We start from the raw sequence: 14540 nt of genomic DNA on the forward strand, positions 1-14540 counted from the left end.
CACAAGCATGGCTATTTCACTTCTATGTCTAAGCTTAATTAACAATAGAAAGAAAAACCGTATAACAAAGTTAGTTTAACATTACACATACAAAATCCGTTTTTTATTGGCAAAAGCCATTATTATAATATGCATCTCTAACAGGTGGAAAGCCTTCACTCAGAGCTAGCATTGTCTCAGCAGCAGCTGGTTTTGCACTTGTAAGCACAGATAACAAAGATTCCATGAGCTGAATGTTCCGCCTCGTTGCGGAACCTCCAGTGGTGGCTGGAGCCAGCTGCCCTGGGAGATGCAGGTGGTGCCGGGGCGGGCAGTGGCCGGAGCCCATGGCAGGGGCTGGCCATGGACACTGACCCTGGGCTGAGCTGGGGCTCGAGGCCCTGCGGCGCCGGGCGCTTGGGGCCCGCTCACGCTGGGATCCTGCAGGAGCCGGGAGCAGCGAGAGAGCCCGAGCCAAACATCAGCACCCGTGAATCATGATTTAAAAATTTAGGATTTTACGTGAGAGTTAGAACCAGTTCATATTGAAGTTAGATAAACCAATGATAGGTTAATGATTATTAGATGCTTAAGCTGAAGCTAATTGTTATATTATGAGCTCATTTGTTGAAGGAAGTGGAGCAAGTGAACCATTATAGGAGCATATTGAAACCAGTAGAACAATGCCCAGCACTTGGACTCTGTGTCAATCCATCAGGAAGCAGGGGGCCTTGGATCGTGCCAGAGGGTCACAGAGACCTGACCAAGACCTTCCTGTCTTCTTCCCTGGGACCACTGACCCAATTCAGGACCACCAACCCAATTCAAGAGAAGAAATGTGCACTCATGAAGGACTAATGACCTCATTTTAGTACAAAGTGTTATAAATGACAAGCTTGACTAGGTCAATATTCAAGCAACAATCAATTTATTAATAATTATGGTAAAGTATGAGGAATACAGCGCTGGGTACAGTGGGGGAAGTTTTCCCTCCATCTGCACACTGATAGTTGAGGCTTACAGGTATTTATAGGGGTACTCATAAGCTTTCTTAGCAGTTTCTATTCCCAATTTTTACTCATCAGCAGTTTCTATTTCCAGTTTTTACTTATCGGCAGTTTCTACTTCCAATTTTTATGTCACAATTCTATACACTGTTGTGATTTAGTTTTTCTCAGGATGTATCCTAGAAAGGAGTATCCCCAGATAATGGTGGTCCGGCTTCTGAAAGAAGAAAAAAATATCCCATCTGATGGAGTTCCAGTTTCCAGATGTGTGTCCACCTTTTAATTGCAAGGACTATAAATCTCATAACAGTGATGTGCAGCTTCCCTTGGTCTACACTATTAATCATTGAGTTGATGTTCATCTTCCTTTCTCAAGATGCTTTTCACTGTTTTGTTAAGGCGTGAGATAAGCATGTTTCCTTTTTATATATTCTAAAGCTATAGTTTCAAAGATCCTTACTATAAGCAATATTCTAAAATTATATAATTTATATTTATATAAAATGTATATAAAATTATATAAAATAATATGTCCTGGTTTAGGGCAAATTTGTTAAAGAATCTGCAAAGGAGGGCCCCTCCAGAAAGCAAACCCACGCAGCCCCTCCCCCCAAATGGTTCGGGAAGAATTCCTTGGAGAGAAGTGGAAAGAACCTGTCTATTTCAGGCAGAGCACCCCCAGCACACAAAATGAACAATACCCGATGACACCGCTCTGAGAAAGATGGCAAAATCAGAAAGTCTCTTTTGGGGGTGGTTGCTCTGTTCTCAGTCCCTCTGGCGCTGGGGCAGCTGCTGCAGCCAAACGGTGCAAACCCTCGGTGTTCCCAGGTCCCAGTCCGGAGCAGGTTCAAGATGGTCACAGAAACAGGGGAGGAGAAACAGTCCAGGGAGGAATTTGGACTGTTTAGCTAGAGCTAGCTAATAAGCAGAGGCCAAAGCAGAGCAGAAGCGAGAGCAGAAAGAGAGCAAGCAAAGCAGCAAGCTGTGAAGGTCCGCCCGAAATAAACGGGTGACGAATGATTTTTGGGTGCAAAAATAACCAACAAGAGGCACAGGGGTTTTGCAGTAACAAATCAACAAGGTGCAATTTATTGATTATAACCACAGCTAAATATGCATTTGGTTAAGGGATCCGGGGAAGAGAAGGGTAAGACAAGGAAAAAGGGAGGAAAGGAGGTCAGGGAATGGGGTATAGCTACCAAAACGTGATGTCTTCGGGGTCCCGCCAGCGAAACTCACTGGTTACGTCTTGGGGAGATCTCAAAGGACAGTCGGGCCGAACCTCAATATATATACTGTTCTTGGTTGGGGGAAGGTAGCTGAAATTAGGTTTCCATGGAGGGGAGAAGTCCATTGTTTTCATGGCCGAATGCTCACAGGTACGTTAGGGTTTTCCCCCTCCCTGAGTTGGGAGGGAGTACAGTCCAGGGGGGTGCCATGGGGGTGCCAGTAGGGTGCCAAAGGGGTTCTTGGTTCCTTGACGAGGGGATTTGCATCTCTGTTGGTCTGTCACGGTGGTTGAAGACAGGCAAGAGGGGTCTTCTCATGGAGCGGAGGGGAACAACCCCAGAGCTCAGTCCAGCCAGGTCAGGAGTTTGGAAGAAAGTCCAGTTCAATTGTCCAGAAAAGGGCAGCATGCCCCCTTCGAGTACAGCATGGCGTGTTCTGCAAACATCACTAGATAAGCAGGAGACTTTCTTTCCCAACCAGCTCAGCAGCTTTAACCCTTCGGTAGTCTTTTTCTCATGACAATTGTGAGGCAAAACATGAAGGATTTTCGGATGGACTTCTACAAAAAGCAAAAAGCGAAAGCAAAAAGCGAAAAACAGCCCTATGTACTGCCCATCTCTGTGTCCCTGATAAGAGAAACCCAAACAAAACTTTCACTCTTCAGAGCCGGTTTTAAAGGCACAGAACAGATGAATGGGGATACAAGCATCATAACGTCACCCCAGGACATTCCACCCCTTATCACCATATCATCAACATACTACAACACATCATGCATTATTCATACAAAATTTCCATCTGTTCCCCCAAAATTTACAAGCAATACCCATCATGCCTTCATCACATCCCCACACTGGACCACTGAATCCAGGCCCTATATTACAGATCTGCAGGATTCCCCCCTTTTACTTTTCTCACTTAAAGCTCTATCTATCACTTGCTCAGACCTTCGACACTTACACATTTCCTTCTCCATCTTCCACTTGCCCAGACCTTCAACACTTACACATTTCCTTCTATCTCATGTCTGTATGGTTTAATGTACAGACAATGGCAGTAACATCCAATGAGCAGCGATATTGCATATCATTCTCACCCCACAATCAGATCTCCCTGAGGTACACATCATGCTGTTCCATCTCTTTGCATTATCCACCATGTGCAACCTGGTCCCTGAGCAAAGACAACCCCACAAATGGGTTTGTCTGTACTCCAGGCAGAATTGATCCACACAATCTTCCCTAACAAACCTCTGATATGTACCACTGAGACTTGGTCTCCTTCTATTACATTCAGGAACTCAGACTGGGCAGGACCTGCTCGGTTGGTGGAACCTCGGGTGTTAACTAACCAGGTGGCCTTTGCTAAATGCTGCTCCCAATTTTTGAAAGATCCCCCACCCAAAGCTTTCAACTGGGTTTTTAGTAGTCCATTGTACCTCTCCACTTTTCCTGCAGCTGGTGCATGGTAAGGGATATGGTACACCCACTCAATGCCATGTTCCCTAGCCCAGGTGTTGATAAGGCTGTTCTTGAAATGAGTCCCATTGTCTGACTCGATCCTCTCAGGGGTACCATGTCTCCACAGGACTTGCTTTTCAAGGCCCAGGATGGTGTTCCCGGCTGTAGCATGAGGCACAGGGTGGGTTTCCAACCATCCAGTGGTGGCTTCCACCATGGTCAGCACGTAGCATTTGCCCTGGCGTGTCTGGGGCAGTGTGATGGAGTCAATCTGCCAGGCCTCCCCATACTTGTACTTGGACCACCGCCCACCGTACCAGAGGGGTTCACTCGCTTGGCCTGCTTGATGGCAGCACACATCTCACAGTCATGGATAACCTGAGAAATACTGTCCATGGTTAGATCCACCCCTCGGTCTCGTGCCCACTTATAGGTGGCATCCCTGCCCTGATGGCCTGAGGCATCATGGGCCCATCGAGCTAGGAATAACTCTCCCTTATGTTCCCAATCTAGGTCTATCTTGGACACCCCTATCTTTGCAGCTTGGTCTACCTGCTCACTGTTTTGGTGCTCCTCATTGGCCCTACTCTTGGGTACATGGGCATCTACATGGTGGACTTTCACAGGTAGCCTCCCTACCCTGGTAGCAATGTCTTTCCACTCATCAGCAGCCCAAATTGGTTTCCCTCTACGTTGCCAGTTGGCCTTTTTCCACTTCTCCAGCCATCCCCACAGAGCATTGGCTACCATCCATGAATCAGTGTAGAGGTAGAGCTTTGGCCACTTCTCTTTCTCAGCAATGTCTAGGGCCAGTTGAACAGCTTTGAGTTCAGCAAGTTGGCTTGATCCACCTTCTCCTTTGGTAGCTTGTGCAACCTGTCGTGTGGGGCTCCATACGGCTGCTTTCCACTTCCGGTTCATCCCTACGATGCGACAGGAACCGTCAGTGAAAAGAGTGTAGCATGTGTCCTCTGGTGGCAGTTGGTTACAGGGAGGAGCCTCTTCAGCCCGTGTCACTGGTTCTTGTTCCTCTTCATCTGTGACACCAAAATTCTCACCTTCGGGCCAATTTGTAATGACCTCCAAAATCCCAGGGCGATTCAGTTTACCTATACGGGTGCACTGAGTGATGAGAGCAATCCACTTGCTCCATGTAGCACTGGTGGCATGGTGAGTGGAAGGAACCTTGCCTTTGAACATCCACACCAGCAGTGGTAGTCGGGGTGCCAGGAGGAGTTGTGCTTCAGTGCCTATTACCTCCAAGGCAGCCTGGACTCCTTCATAGGCAGCCATGATTTCCTTCTCTGTGGGAGTGTAGTTGGCTGCAGACCCTCTGTAGCTTCGACTCCAAATCCCAGTGGTCGACCCCAAGTCTCCTCAGGCACCTTCTGCCAAAGGCTCCAGGACAAGCCATTGTATCCAGCTGCAGAGTAGAGCATGTTCTTTACCTCTGGTCCTGTCCTGACCGGGCCAAGGGCTACTGCATGAGCAATCTCCTGCTTGATCTGTGCAAAGGCTTGTTGCTGCTCAGGGCCCCACTGGAAATTGTTCTTCTTGCGGGTGACCAGGTAAAGAGGGCTCACGATCTGACTGTACTCAGGAATATGCATCCTCCAAAAACCTATGGCACCCAGGAAAGCTTGTGTCTCTTTCTTATTGGTGGGTGGAGACATTGCTGTGATCTTGTTGATGACATCTGTAGGAATCTGACGCCGTCTATCTTGCCACTTCACTCCTAGGAATTGAATCTCACGAGCTGGTCCCTTTACTTTGCTCTTTTTAATGGCGAAACCAGCTCCCAGGAGGATCTGGATGATTTCCTTCCCTTTCTCAAACACTTCCGCAGCTGTGTTCCCTCACACAATGATGTCATGCATGTACTGCAGATGTTCTGGAGCCTCACCCCTTTCTAGTGCAGTCTTGATCATGGCAGATGGTGGGGCTTTGCTTCCACCCCTGGGGCAGTCGGTTCCAGGTGTACTGCACTCCCCTCCATGTGAAAGCAAACTGAGGCCTGCATTCTGCTGCCAGAGGAATGGAGAAAAATGCATCGGCAATGTCTATAGTGGCGTACCACTTTGCTGCCTTGGACTCAAGCTCATACTGGAGCTCTAATATGTCTGGCACGGCAGCACTCAGTGGTGGAGTCACTTCATTCAATGCACGGTAGTCCACAGTCAATCTCCATTCTCCTTCAGATTTTCACAGGCCAAATGGGGCTGTTGAAGGGTGAGTGGGTCTTGCTGACCACCCCTTGGCTCTCCAGCTCTCGGATCATCTTATGCATGGGGATCACAGCATCTCGAGTGGTCCTATACTGTCATCAATGCACTATGGAAGTGGCAATTGGTACTCGTTGCTCTTCTCCCGTCAGGCATCTTACTGCAGATGGATTCTCAGACAACCCAGGGAAGGTGTTCAATTGCTGGATGCCCTCTGTCTCTACAGCAGCTATTCCCAATGCCCATCTGAGTCCTTTTGGGTCATTGAAGTACCCACTTCGAAGGTAGTCTATGCCCAAAATACATGGGGCCTCTGGGCCAGTCACAATAGAATGCTTTTTCCACTCATTTCCCGTTAGGCTCACATCAGCTTCCACCAAAGTGAAATCCTGGGATCCCCCTGTCACACCAGCAATAGAAACAGACTCTGTCCCCACATGTCTTGATGGGATTAATGTGCATTGCGCACCAGTATCGACCAAAGCTTTGTACTCTTGTGGTTCCGATGTGCCAGGCCAACGAATCCACACAGACCAGAAAACACGATTTTCCCTGGCCTCTACCTGGCTAGAGGCAGGGTCCCTCTAAGCCTGGTTATCCTTCTTTCCCTGGGCATATTTTTTGAATGTTCCTTTGAGGGGATCAGACATATCATCATCATACCTGGCTGTTCGGCTACGGGCAACTGGAGCTGCTTTCCTCCTGGTGGCTTCCTTCAGTTCACGCACCTGTCGTCCAGAACAGCAGTAGGTTTCCTATCCCACCTTCTCATGTTCTCCCCACAATCACGCAGGTAAAACCACAGCTCAGCTCATGGGGTGTACCTTCTCTCACCATCTGGGAAACGTCTGCCTTGGATACCAGAACCTTGGATCTGTACTGCTGAAATTTGGAGAAGGTCTTCTTTAATCTCCTCTCTAAGCTTCTTATGGTTCTCCTCTATCTTATCCTCTAAATTCTGCAGACGTGTTCCTACCGCTGCGATTCTGGCATGTGTTGGGCCCTGCACAGCATCTGCATATGCTCGGAGCTTCCTTGCCATGTCAAGCACAGTCTCATCCCTCTCATCCCTCTTCATGATGGCTAAGGCAGAAGCATATTCATGTGGCCCAAGTTGTACAAGTTTTCGCCACATCACAGACGTGCATGGCACTAAGTCTGGGTTCCTAGATGTTACATCATCTAAGAAGATAATCTCTGCCACTGCCATTTCTCTCAGGCATTGGATCCCTTGCTCTATGGTCTTCCACTGAGTTTGTTGCATATAGAGATCATCTGCACACAGGTATCTTTGTGCAACACTGTCCAAGACCCGTGCCCAGAGGCTGTGTGGATTAGCCTCCCTCATCATTTCTTGGTCGATGACAGGGTCCTGTGACAGGGATCCCAAATGCCTCGCTTCAGTGCCATCCAGAATTGTAGCCTCGCCTGCAGCATCCCAGGGACGGACCAGCCAACTAATTATGGATTCATCGGGTCGTCGTGTGTAATCCTTCCGTAAGCCACGAAGGTCCTTCAGGGAATAAGACTCAATATTTGCTTCTGATCTTGCACCTGCCGCTTTGACTCCTGATTTTATGTGAGGAGGCATTGAGGTTCCTTCTCCTTCATCATCATCATCATCATCATCATTATCCACTGGTTGATTGGTCTTGTCCGTGCATTTCCCACTTCTAGTGCTGGTAGCAACAGCCATGGGTTTAGCTGCTGGCTTAGGTTCACTATCTGGTTTGGCTGCTGGCTTCGAGCCTGGAGTGTTAGCTGCAGCCTGAGTCACTGGGATAGTTGCTGACTTATCTCCCTGCCCCCTGCCTCTGTCTGCTGCCCGACAGTCTCTAACAGAGTGAGATAAGCATATGCCAGGGCCCCGCTCACTGCAATGACCTTCCTCTCATTAGGCTCGTCCTGGTACTTCTCTTTCAGATATTTCCCCACCTCAGCTGGGTTCTGAATTTGTTCATGGGGAAAATCCCAGACTATAGGGTCAGAGAATTCCTTCAGGATTTGGCCCATATCCTCCCATTTTCCACACCACTTAGGATTTTCCACACCGGGGTTTACTCCTGAGTCAGGGGTCTCATCAGCCCGTCTAGAAATCTCAGCCCTCATTCTAGAGAAGCAGCAGGCTGTATAGAGGAAGGTTACCAGATTGAATACCAGAAAGATGGTTTCTTTAACATTGAGGGGAAACTGAACAGTCTTCACTAGTGATGCAACTGATTCATAGGAGAAGAAGGAAAGCAGAGGCTGAAAAACCTCATTCTCTCCTGCTCCTCCTGCCACAAACTGGATGCGTAACCACAGCCATGAACCATTCATACCTGGAGCAGACCCTAGCATGTTTATAAACTACTTGCACATCATTGCCACCAAGCCCAGCAGGATAGCTATTCTGGTCACTACCCCTCTGATGTAAAAACTACATATTAGGGACAATACTAAAGCTATTTCTGGATAAGAAAATAAACCTAGGGACCAGAGAGGTATTAAAATCTCAAAAAACTCTAGGGACCAGAAATGTATGCAAACCTTCACCCCAATAGACATTATGAATCCAAAAAGCATGGCTATTAGCTGATTTAAATGAACACAGAGTAATAGCAACAAAAATGCAGTCAAAACAAGGTTTTTCCACTCTCTCGAGCCCCCAGGATGGGTGCCAATATTTTGTGCTGGTTTAGGGCAAATTTGTTAAAGAATCTGCAAAGGAGGGCCCCTTCAGAAAAGCAAACGCGCACACCCCCACCCCCCCCCCAACTGGTTTGGGAAGAATTCCTTGGAGAGAGGGAGAGAGGTGGAAAGAACCTGTTTATTTGACAGACACAGCACCTCCAGCACACAAAATGAACAATACCAGATGACACCACTCTGAGAAAGATGGCAAAATCAGAAAGTCTCTTTCGGGGGTGGTTGCTCTGTTCTCAGTCCCTCCGGCGCTGGGGCAACGGTGCAAACCCTTGGTGTTCCCAGGTCCCAGTCCGGAGCAGGTTCGAGATGGTCACGGAAACAGGAGAGGAGAAACAGTCCAGGAAGGAATTTGGACCGATTAGCTAGAGCTAGCTAATAAGCAGAAGCAAAAGCAAGAGCAGAAAGAGAGCAAGCAAAGCAGCAAGCCAAAAGCAAGAAGTGAAAAACAGCCCTATGTACTGCCCGTCTCTGTGTCCCTGATAAGAGAAACCCAAACAAAACTTTCACTCTTCAGAGCCGGTCTTAAAGGCACAGAACAGATGAATGGGGATACAAGCATCATAACGTCACCCCAGGACAAAAGGTTATTATTGCAAAACTCTTTTGGGCTTAGCTGCAAGCAGAAAGTTCCTGTCAAAAAGCAACATCCTTAAAGCTTTAATTCAAATGCTCCTAAATCAGCTTAAGACTTATAATGATTAATAGTGATCAAAGGATAGGTTCAAAGGCCTTCTTCCATGCTTTACTTCCTCAGTTATTTATTAGAATTCGTCTTTATAACTGTCCCATGGTCGGTTTCCACAGATATCACAATCACAAATACACACGTTGCCTGTATGTACCTGACACAAAACACAGCTTTGTATTTCACAAAAGCGGGCATGGGAGATGCTGGTGTGAGATGCAAAGCTGTGTTTCGTGTCAGGTACAAACAGGCGACGTGCGTACTTGTGAATGCGAAATATGTGGACACTGAGAATGGGACAGTTGGGAATTCTAATAATAACTGAGGAAAATAAAGAATGGAAAAAGGCCTTTGAACCTGTCTTTTGTTTGCAATTAACCCTGGTTAATTTAGGAGCGTTGGATTTAAGGTGTTAAGGATGTTGCTTTTTGCTTGCATTTAATCCATAAAAAGCTCTGCAATAATAACCTTTTGAAGTATAATTTTAGAATATTACTTGTATCCTCGAAACTATAGCTTTGGAATATATATAAAGGAAATATGCTTATCTCACGCCTTATTGAAGCAGAGAAAAACAGTTTGAGAAAGGAAGATGAACATCACCTCAAGGATTTATAGTTTCGACCAAAGGGGAGCTGCACATCACTGTTATGAGATTTAGAGTCTCTGCAATTAAAAGGTGGACACACATCTGGGGACCTGGACTCCACCAGATGGGATTCATCTTTCTTCTTTCGGAAACTGGACCGTCACCATCTGGGGATACTCCTTTTGAGATACATCCTGAGAAAAATTAAATCACAATAGTGTATAGAATTGTGACATAAGCATTTGGAATAGAAATTGCTGATGAGTAAAAATTGGGAATAGAAACTGCTGAGAAAGCTTGTGAGTACCCCTATAAATACCTGTAAGCCTCAGCTATCAGTGTGCAGTTGGAGGGAAAACTTCCCCCACTGTACCCAGCGCTGTATTCCTCATACTTTACCATATTAAATAATAAATTGATTGCTGCTTGAATATTGGCCTAGTCGTGCTTCTTATTCATAACATCCTTTCTTTAGGATTTTTCTTCCTGAGAAGCTGAGAGGACACAGGAACAAAATGTAAACATTCATTGTCTGCTGCTGTGGAATGCAGCAGATAGATTTTTTATTTGCCCATGTTGGTTGTTTCTGATTAATGGCTCACACAGAGAGTCTGAGACACAAATCTTTGTTATCATTCTTTCTTTTTCTATTCTTAGCTAGCCTTCTGAGAAAATCCTTTAATCATTTCTTCTATTCTTTTAGTATACTTTTAATGTAATATATATCATAAAGTAATAAATCAAGCCTTCTGAAATATAGAGTCAAATTCTTGTCCCTTCCTCAACCTGAGACCCCTATGAACACCGTCACAAGGTTGTCACTCAAAGGCTGGGGGCTACTCAGGGTCATGAGGCACTTTTGTGGGGCTGGGGGGCATTTGTGGGTCAGAGGGGTCACCGATGGGCCAGGTGGTGATTTGTGGGCTGGGATGGTCACTTGTAGGGCGGGGGGGGGGGGGGGCAGTTGGGCAGTTGTGGGTCAGCAGCCACTTGAGGGGCTGAGGGGGCATTTGTGGGTTGGGGAGACACTTCTTGCTCAGGAAGTCTCTAGTGAGACTGCCACCTCCCGTGACATGCAGCCCCCCCAGGCCCTCTTGGGGACCTCCTCCTCTGGATGCTGTGATGCCACCGCTGGGCTGTAAGGGGAAGCCTCTCGTAAGACATCCCCACCCCCAAATTTCAGAGGTCTGCTACCCAAGCTCCCAGTTTCTTGGATCGCCCAGTTCTCCTCCACCTCCCTGGGAGCCAAGCCAACCACAAACACCCTCCTTCCCACGTAGCATGCCTTTTCTCAGCATCTTTGAAACCACAGGAATAAAAACCAACAAGCTTTGTCAGACCCTCAGGACCCCACTGCCAAATGTGTACTGAAAGCTGTGAGAAGGCAAATCCCCACTCCACCTGAAAGGGATCTGTAGGATGCATAGGGTCCAGTGCTTGGTGCGCTGTCACTTCAAAAATCAGTAATTGCAATGTTTCTTCCTGAGAAGAAGTCAAATCACATTTTGTTCTTTTTCTCAGCAAGTCATAAAAGGGAACAAAAAGGTCATTCTGGTTACTAAGAAGTTTATCTGGTCTTTCTATAGGAGACAGAGCTACTATGGTTTTCTGAAGGAGAATTGCTGTAGGCTTAAGTGTTCCTGGAAGCCCTTGAGTTAAAGAGGTCATAATTTCAGGCTTTACAGGTGATTTCATTGTTGACTCAAAACCAGGAATTAATTTCTTTTCATGGATCAATTGCAGGCATTTGTGGCTTTGTGAATGTTTTCCTGGAGTTGGTCGGGGGTACCAATCAAAGGGTCTCTCCTTTCTAAGGGGTTAAGCCCCCCTGCCCAATGAGCTGTGTGCTGAGTTAGGGACCATGGGATGCGTCTGTCTGCTGTTGTTAAGAACACCCCATGTCCCCAGCACCCACCGACTTCTTGTTCTGACAAAAGAATCTGATCTCCCCCAGTGAGAGCCACTTGACAAATGTGTTCTGTTTCAGATTTTTGAGGGAGAAGCCCGTACTGCTTTGCAAGTTTTGTTAATTCAGTAGCAGTGTACGGAATTTCTTTAGTGGTTATGTGCGGGTCAAGATCTTCATTATAGATATGGTTGCATTCTATTTGAGAGCAATTTTGATTAATGTGAGGAGTTTCTTTCTCCTCCGTTTCCTTTGAGGAATCTCCATTATGTGAATTTTTAACATGTTCCTCTCTCAGGGCAGCCTGTAACAAGTTATTTACATTTCTTTCTTCATCTAATTGTTTTTGCAAAACTTCAACTAGGTTTTGGAGGGAGTCTATGATAGCATTTTCCTCACTTTTCCGCTTAAAGCGAGTTTCTATGGCTGCTGTGAGGCAGGCTCCCAAAACTGAGCAGAGGATTGTTTTATTATTTGTGCCCAGTTTGAATTTTGATTCGTGTTGCAGAGAACATATTCTATCAATGACATTTTCCAAATTAAACCAATTGTTCTCTGCCCAAGTTTCTCCACCAGGTGATGGTTTTGCATTGTGTTTAGCAAGCAATGAGTAAAAGTCAGCTTTTGCTTTAGCACTGAAGTTTTTAGTCATTTTGTGAGGGGACCAAAACTACACCAGGGAGTTAATTGTAAACTCAAGTTACACAAATCACACAGCCTTACTAGTGTCCGCTTGCTTCCCTGGGTAGTTGAAGAGACAGAATCTGCTGGGAGGCTCTGTGTGGTTATATCAAGTTTGTCTCTTCCTTCCCAGACAGTGTATACACATGCACACACGCACACACATGATTCCTTTGTGAGGGCACCAGGACCTACATCAGGGGGAAAGTCACTCAGCCTTTGCTGCGCCGCCCCTCACTCCCCTGTGTAGGTGAAGGGACAAAATCTGTCTAGGAGGCTCTGTGTGGCTGCTTCAAGTTTGTCCCTTCCTTCCTACACAGTCCAGATACACACAAATACAACAGTAACAGTTATCCCCGTTTTGCACCGAAAAATCTTTTGTGCCAATTCCGGAGCCTGAGCGCTCAGTTGAGCATGAGATTTGCCTTTTAGGCGTGTGCAGTTTGCGAGAGATTCGAATCACACCCTTTTGGAGTAGACTCTCTCTCCCCTGTTACAGACTACACAGAACCTGCAAATCTCTTTGGCTACCAGAATCCTGTCCATGACGCCAATTATGTCGCGATCTGTTCCAGTGAACGGGTGATGCGATGATTTTAAGGTGCAAAAAGAACCAACAAAGGCACAGGGGATTTACAGTAACAGAATCAACAAATGCAGTTTTATTAAAATAACCACAACAGAAATGCGTTGGTAAGGGGGAACTGGGGAAAAAAGGAGAAGATAAGGAAAAGGAGGAGAAGAGGGGAGATGGATATAACTACCGAAACGTGATGCTGCTTTTGTCCTTCGAAGGTCCAGCCATCGAAAGCTCACCAGGCCATGTCCGGGGAGATCTCAAAATCTCTAGCTAACTCAGAGGTTTTTATTATTGAAAATTGTGAGGGGTGGGGAAACAGATACAATAGGGAATAGATGTAGCAGGTAGTCTATGTTCTCAGCAGTAAATGAGAGCCATTGTTTTCTTGGTCCAGTGGTCACAACCTGCAGGCAAACATCTCGCTTTGGTCAGCTTGCTTCCCCCACACACCTCCCCCGGGCTGGGGGTTTCAGTCCCAGTCCTTGGAAGGAGCAGAGGGGCATTTTCACATAGGAGTTTCATGTCTCAGTCCTTGATGGAGAGGCTTCTTACATCCCAGTCTGTCTGTCACGGTGGTTGTAAAACAGGTGAGGGTCTTTTGTGGGAGCCCACCTGAAACTCAGGAGAAGTCCGGCCAGGCCGAGAGGTGGGACAGCTTCCAAGGCTATTGTTGCAAACGGGGCATGGTGCCCCCTTCTTAGAATACAGCAAACACTCCTGTGAAAACAACTAACACTGTGCTTTCAGGTCTCAGGGCCTTTGGCATGAGACTTTCTCCTTCAGAGCCAGAGATCCTAGACAGTGGGGTCTTCTCTTCAGTGGTCCCCCAATGACAATCGTGAGGCAGATGAGGGATATTTCGGACAGACTCTCACACCACCCAAGCTGATTTTTAATAAAGGCGTTAAAAAGGAGAAAGATCTCCTGCGTTATTTATTTCAGAAGGGATTTGGGGGAAATGTATGGGGAGTGCAGGAAATCGGGAGTGGTTAGGGGCGCACTGGGTATCTATAGGGCATCTAGAAGAGGTCTGTGGAATTTTTGGGGGAGACTCTAGGAGTGCTGAGGAAAATCTGTGAAAGGATTTGGGGGTCCAGGTAGGGCTTTGGGAGATCTTTGACGGTCCGGGGGTCTGTGGGATGTTTTGGGGGGCCCAGGACGGCGTTGGGAGGTCTATGGGGACCAGCAAGTCTATAGGGGTGCCTGGGGCTTCGTTGGGCATTTCGGAGCAGGGAGCCCCCAAACCCGTGGGAGTGGAGCTCACCTGTCTTCTTCACCTTCACACGACTGACGTGGCGCCGGGGGGTTCTGGTGGCTCTCCGCCCCTGAGGGCGCTGGGGGGGGAAGGGGGGGGTCAGAAGCTCCCCCTGAGCCCCCAAAAATCCCTCGTGGCCCCCCCTCGCCTCCCACTTGCCTCTGGTTCCGCGCCAGTTTACTCACTTCCTGGACTACAACTCCCAAAAGACCGCGGTGCCCCGTAGGACACCGATAGAGCCGGGACTGCGGTTCC

The 14540-nt window shown here is 47.2% G+C and overlaps 1 protein-coding gene across 1 annotated transcript; it reads right to left on the reverse strand.

Annotated features, from left to right (window-relative positions):
- Positions 1-890: 890 nt before the first annotated feature.
- On the reverse strand, positions 891-9183 carry LOC134426003 (uncharacterized). The gene is made up of 2 exons (XM_063170995.1): positions 1688-9183; positions 891-1203 (listed from the first exon to the last, which is right to left on the reverse strand). Exon 1 carries the CDS (start codon positions 4970-4972, stop codon positions 3899-3901), a length of 1074 nt encoding a protein of 357 aa, XP_063027065.1. The 5' UTR covers positions 4973-9183; the 3' UTR covers positions 891-1203; positions 1688-3898.
- Between the last annotated feature and the right edge of the window lie 5357 nt (positions 9184-14540).

Source organism: Melospiza melodia, chromosome 17, assembly GCF_035770615.1.
Source record: "Melospiza melodia melodia isolate bMelMel2 chromosome 17, bMelMel2.pri, whole genome shotgun sequence".
In the NCBI taxonomy this organism is placed as follows: domain Eukaryota; kingdom Metazoa; phylum Chordata; class Aves; order Passeriformes; family Passerellidae; genus Melospiza; species Melospiza melodia.

What these genes read in the sequence shown, in the direction of transcription:
- LOC134426003 (XM_063170995.1), bottom strand. Translation starts at nt 4,972, where the DNA reads ATGGCTGCCTATGAAGGAGTCCAGGCTGCCTTGGAGGTAATAGGCACT.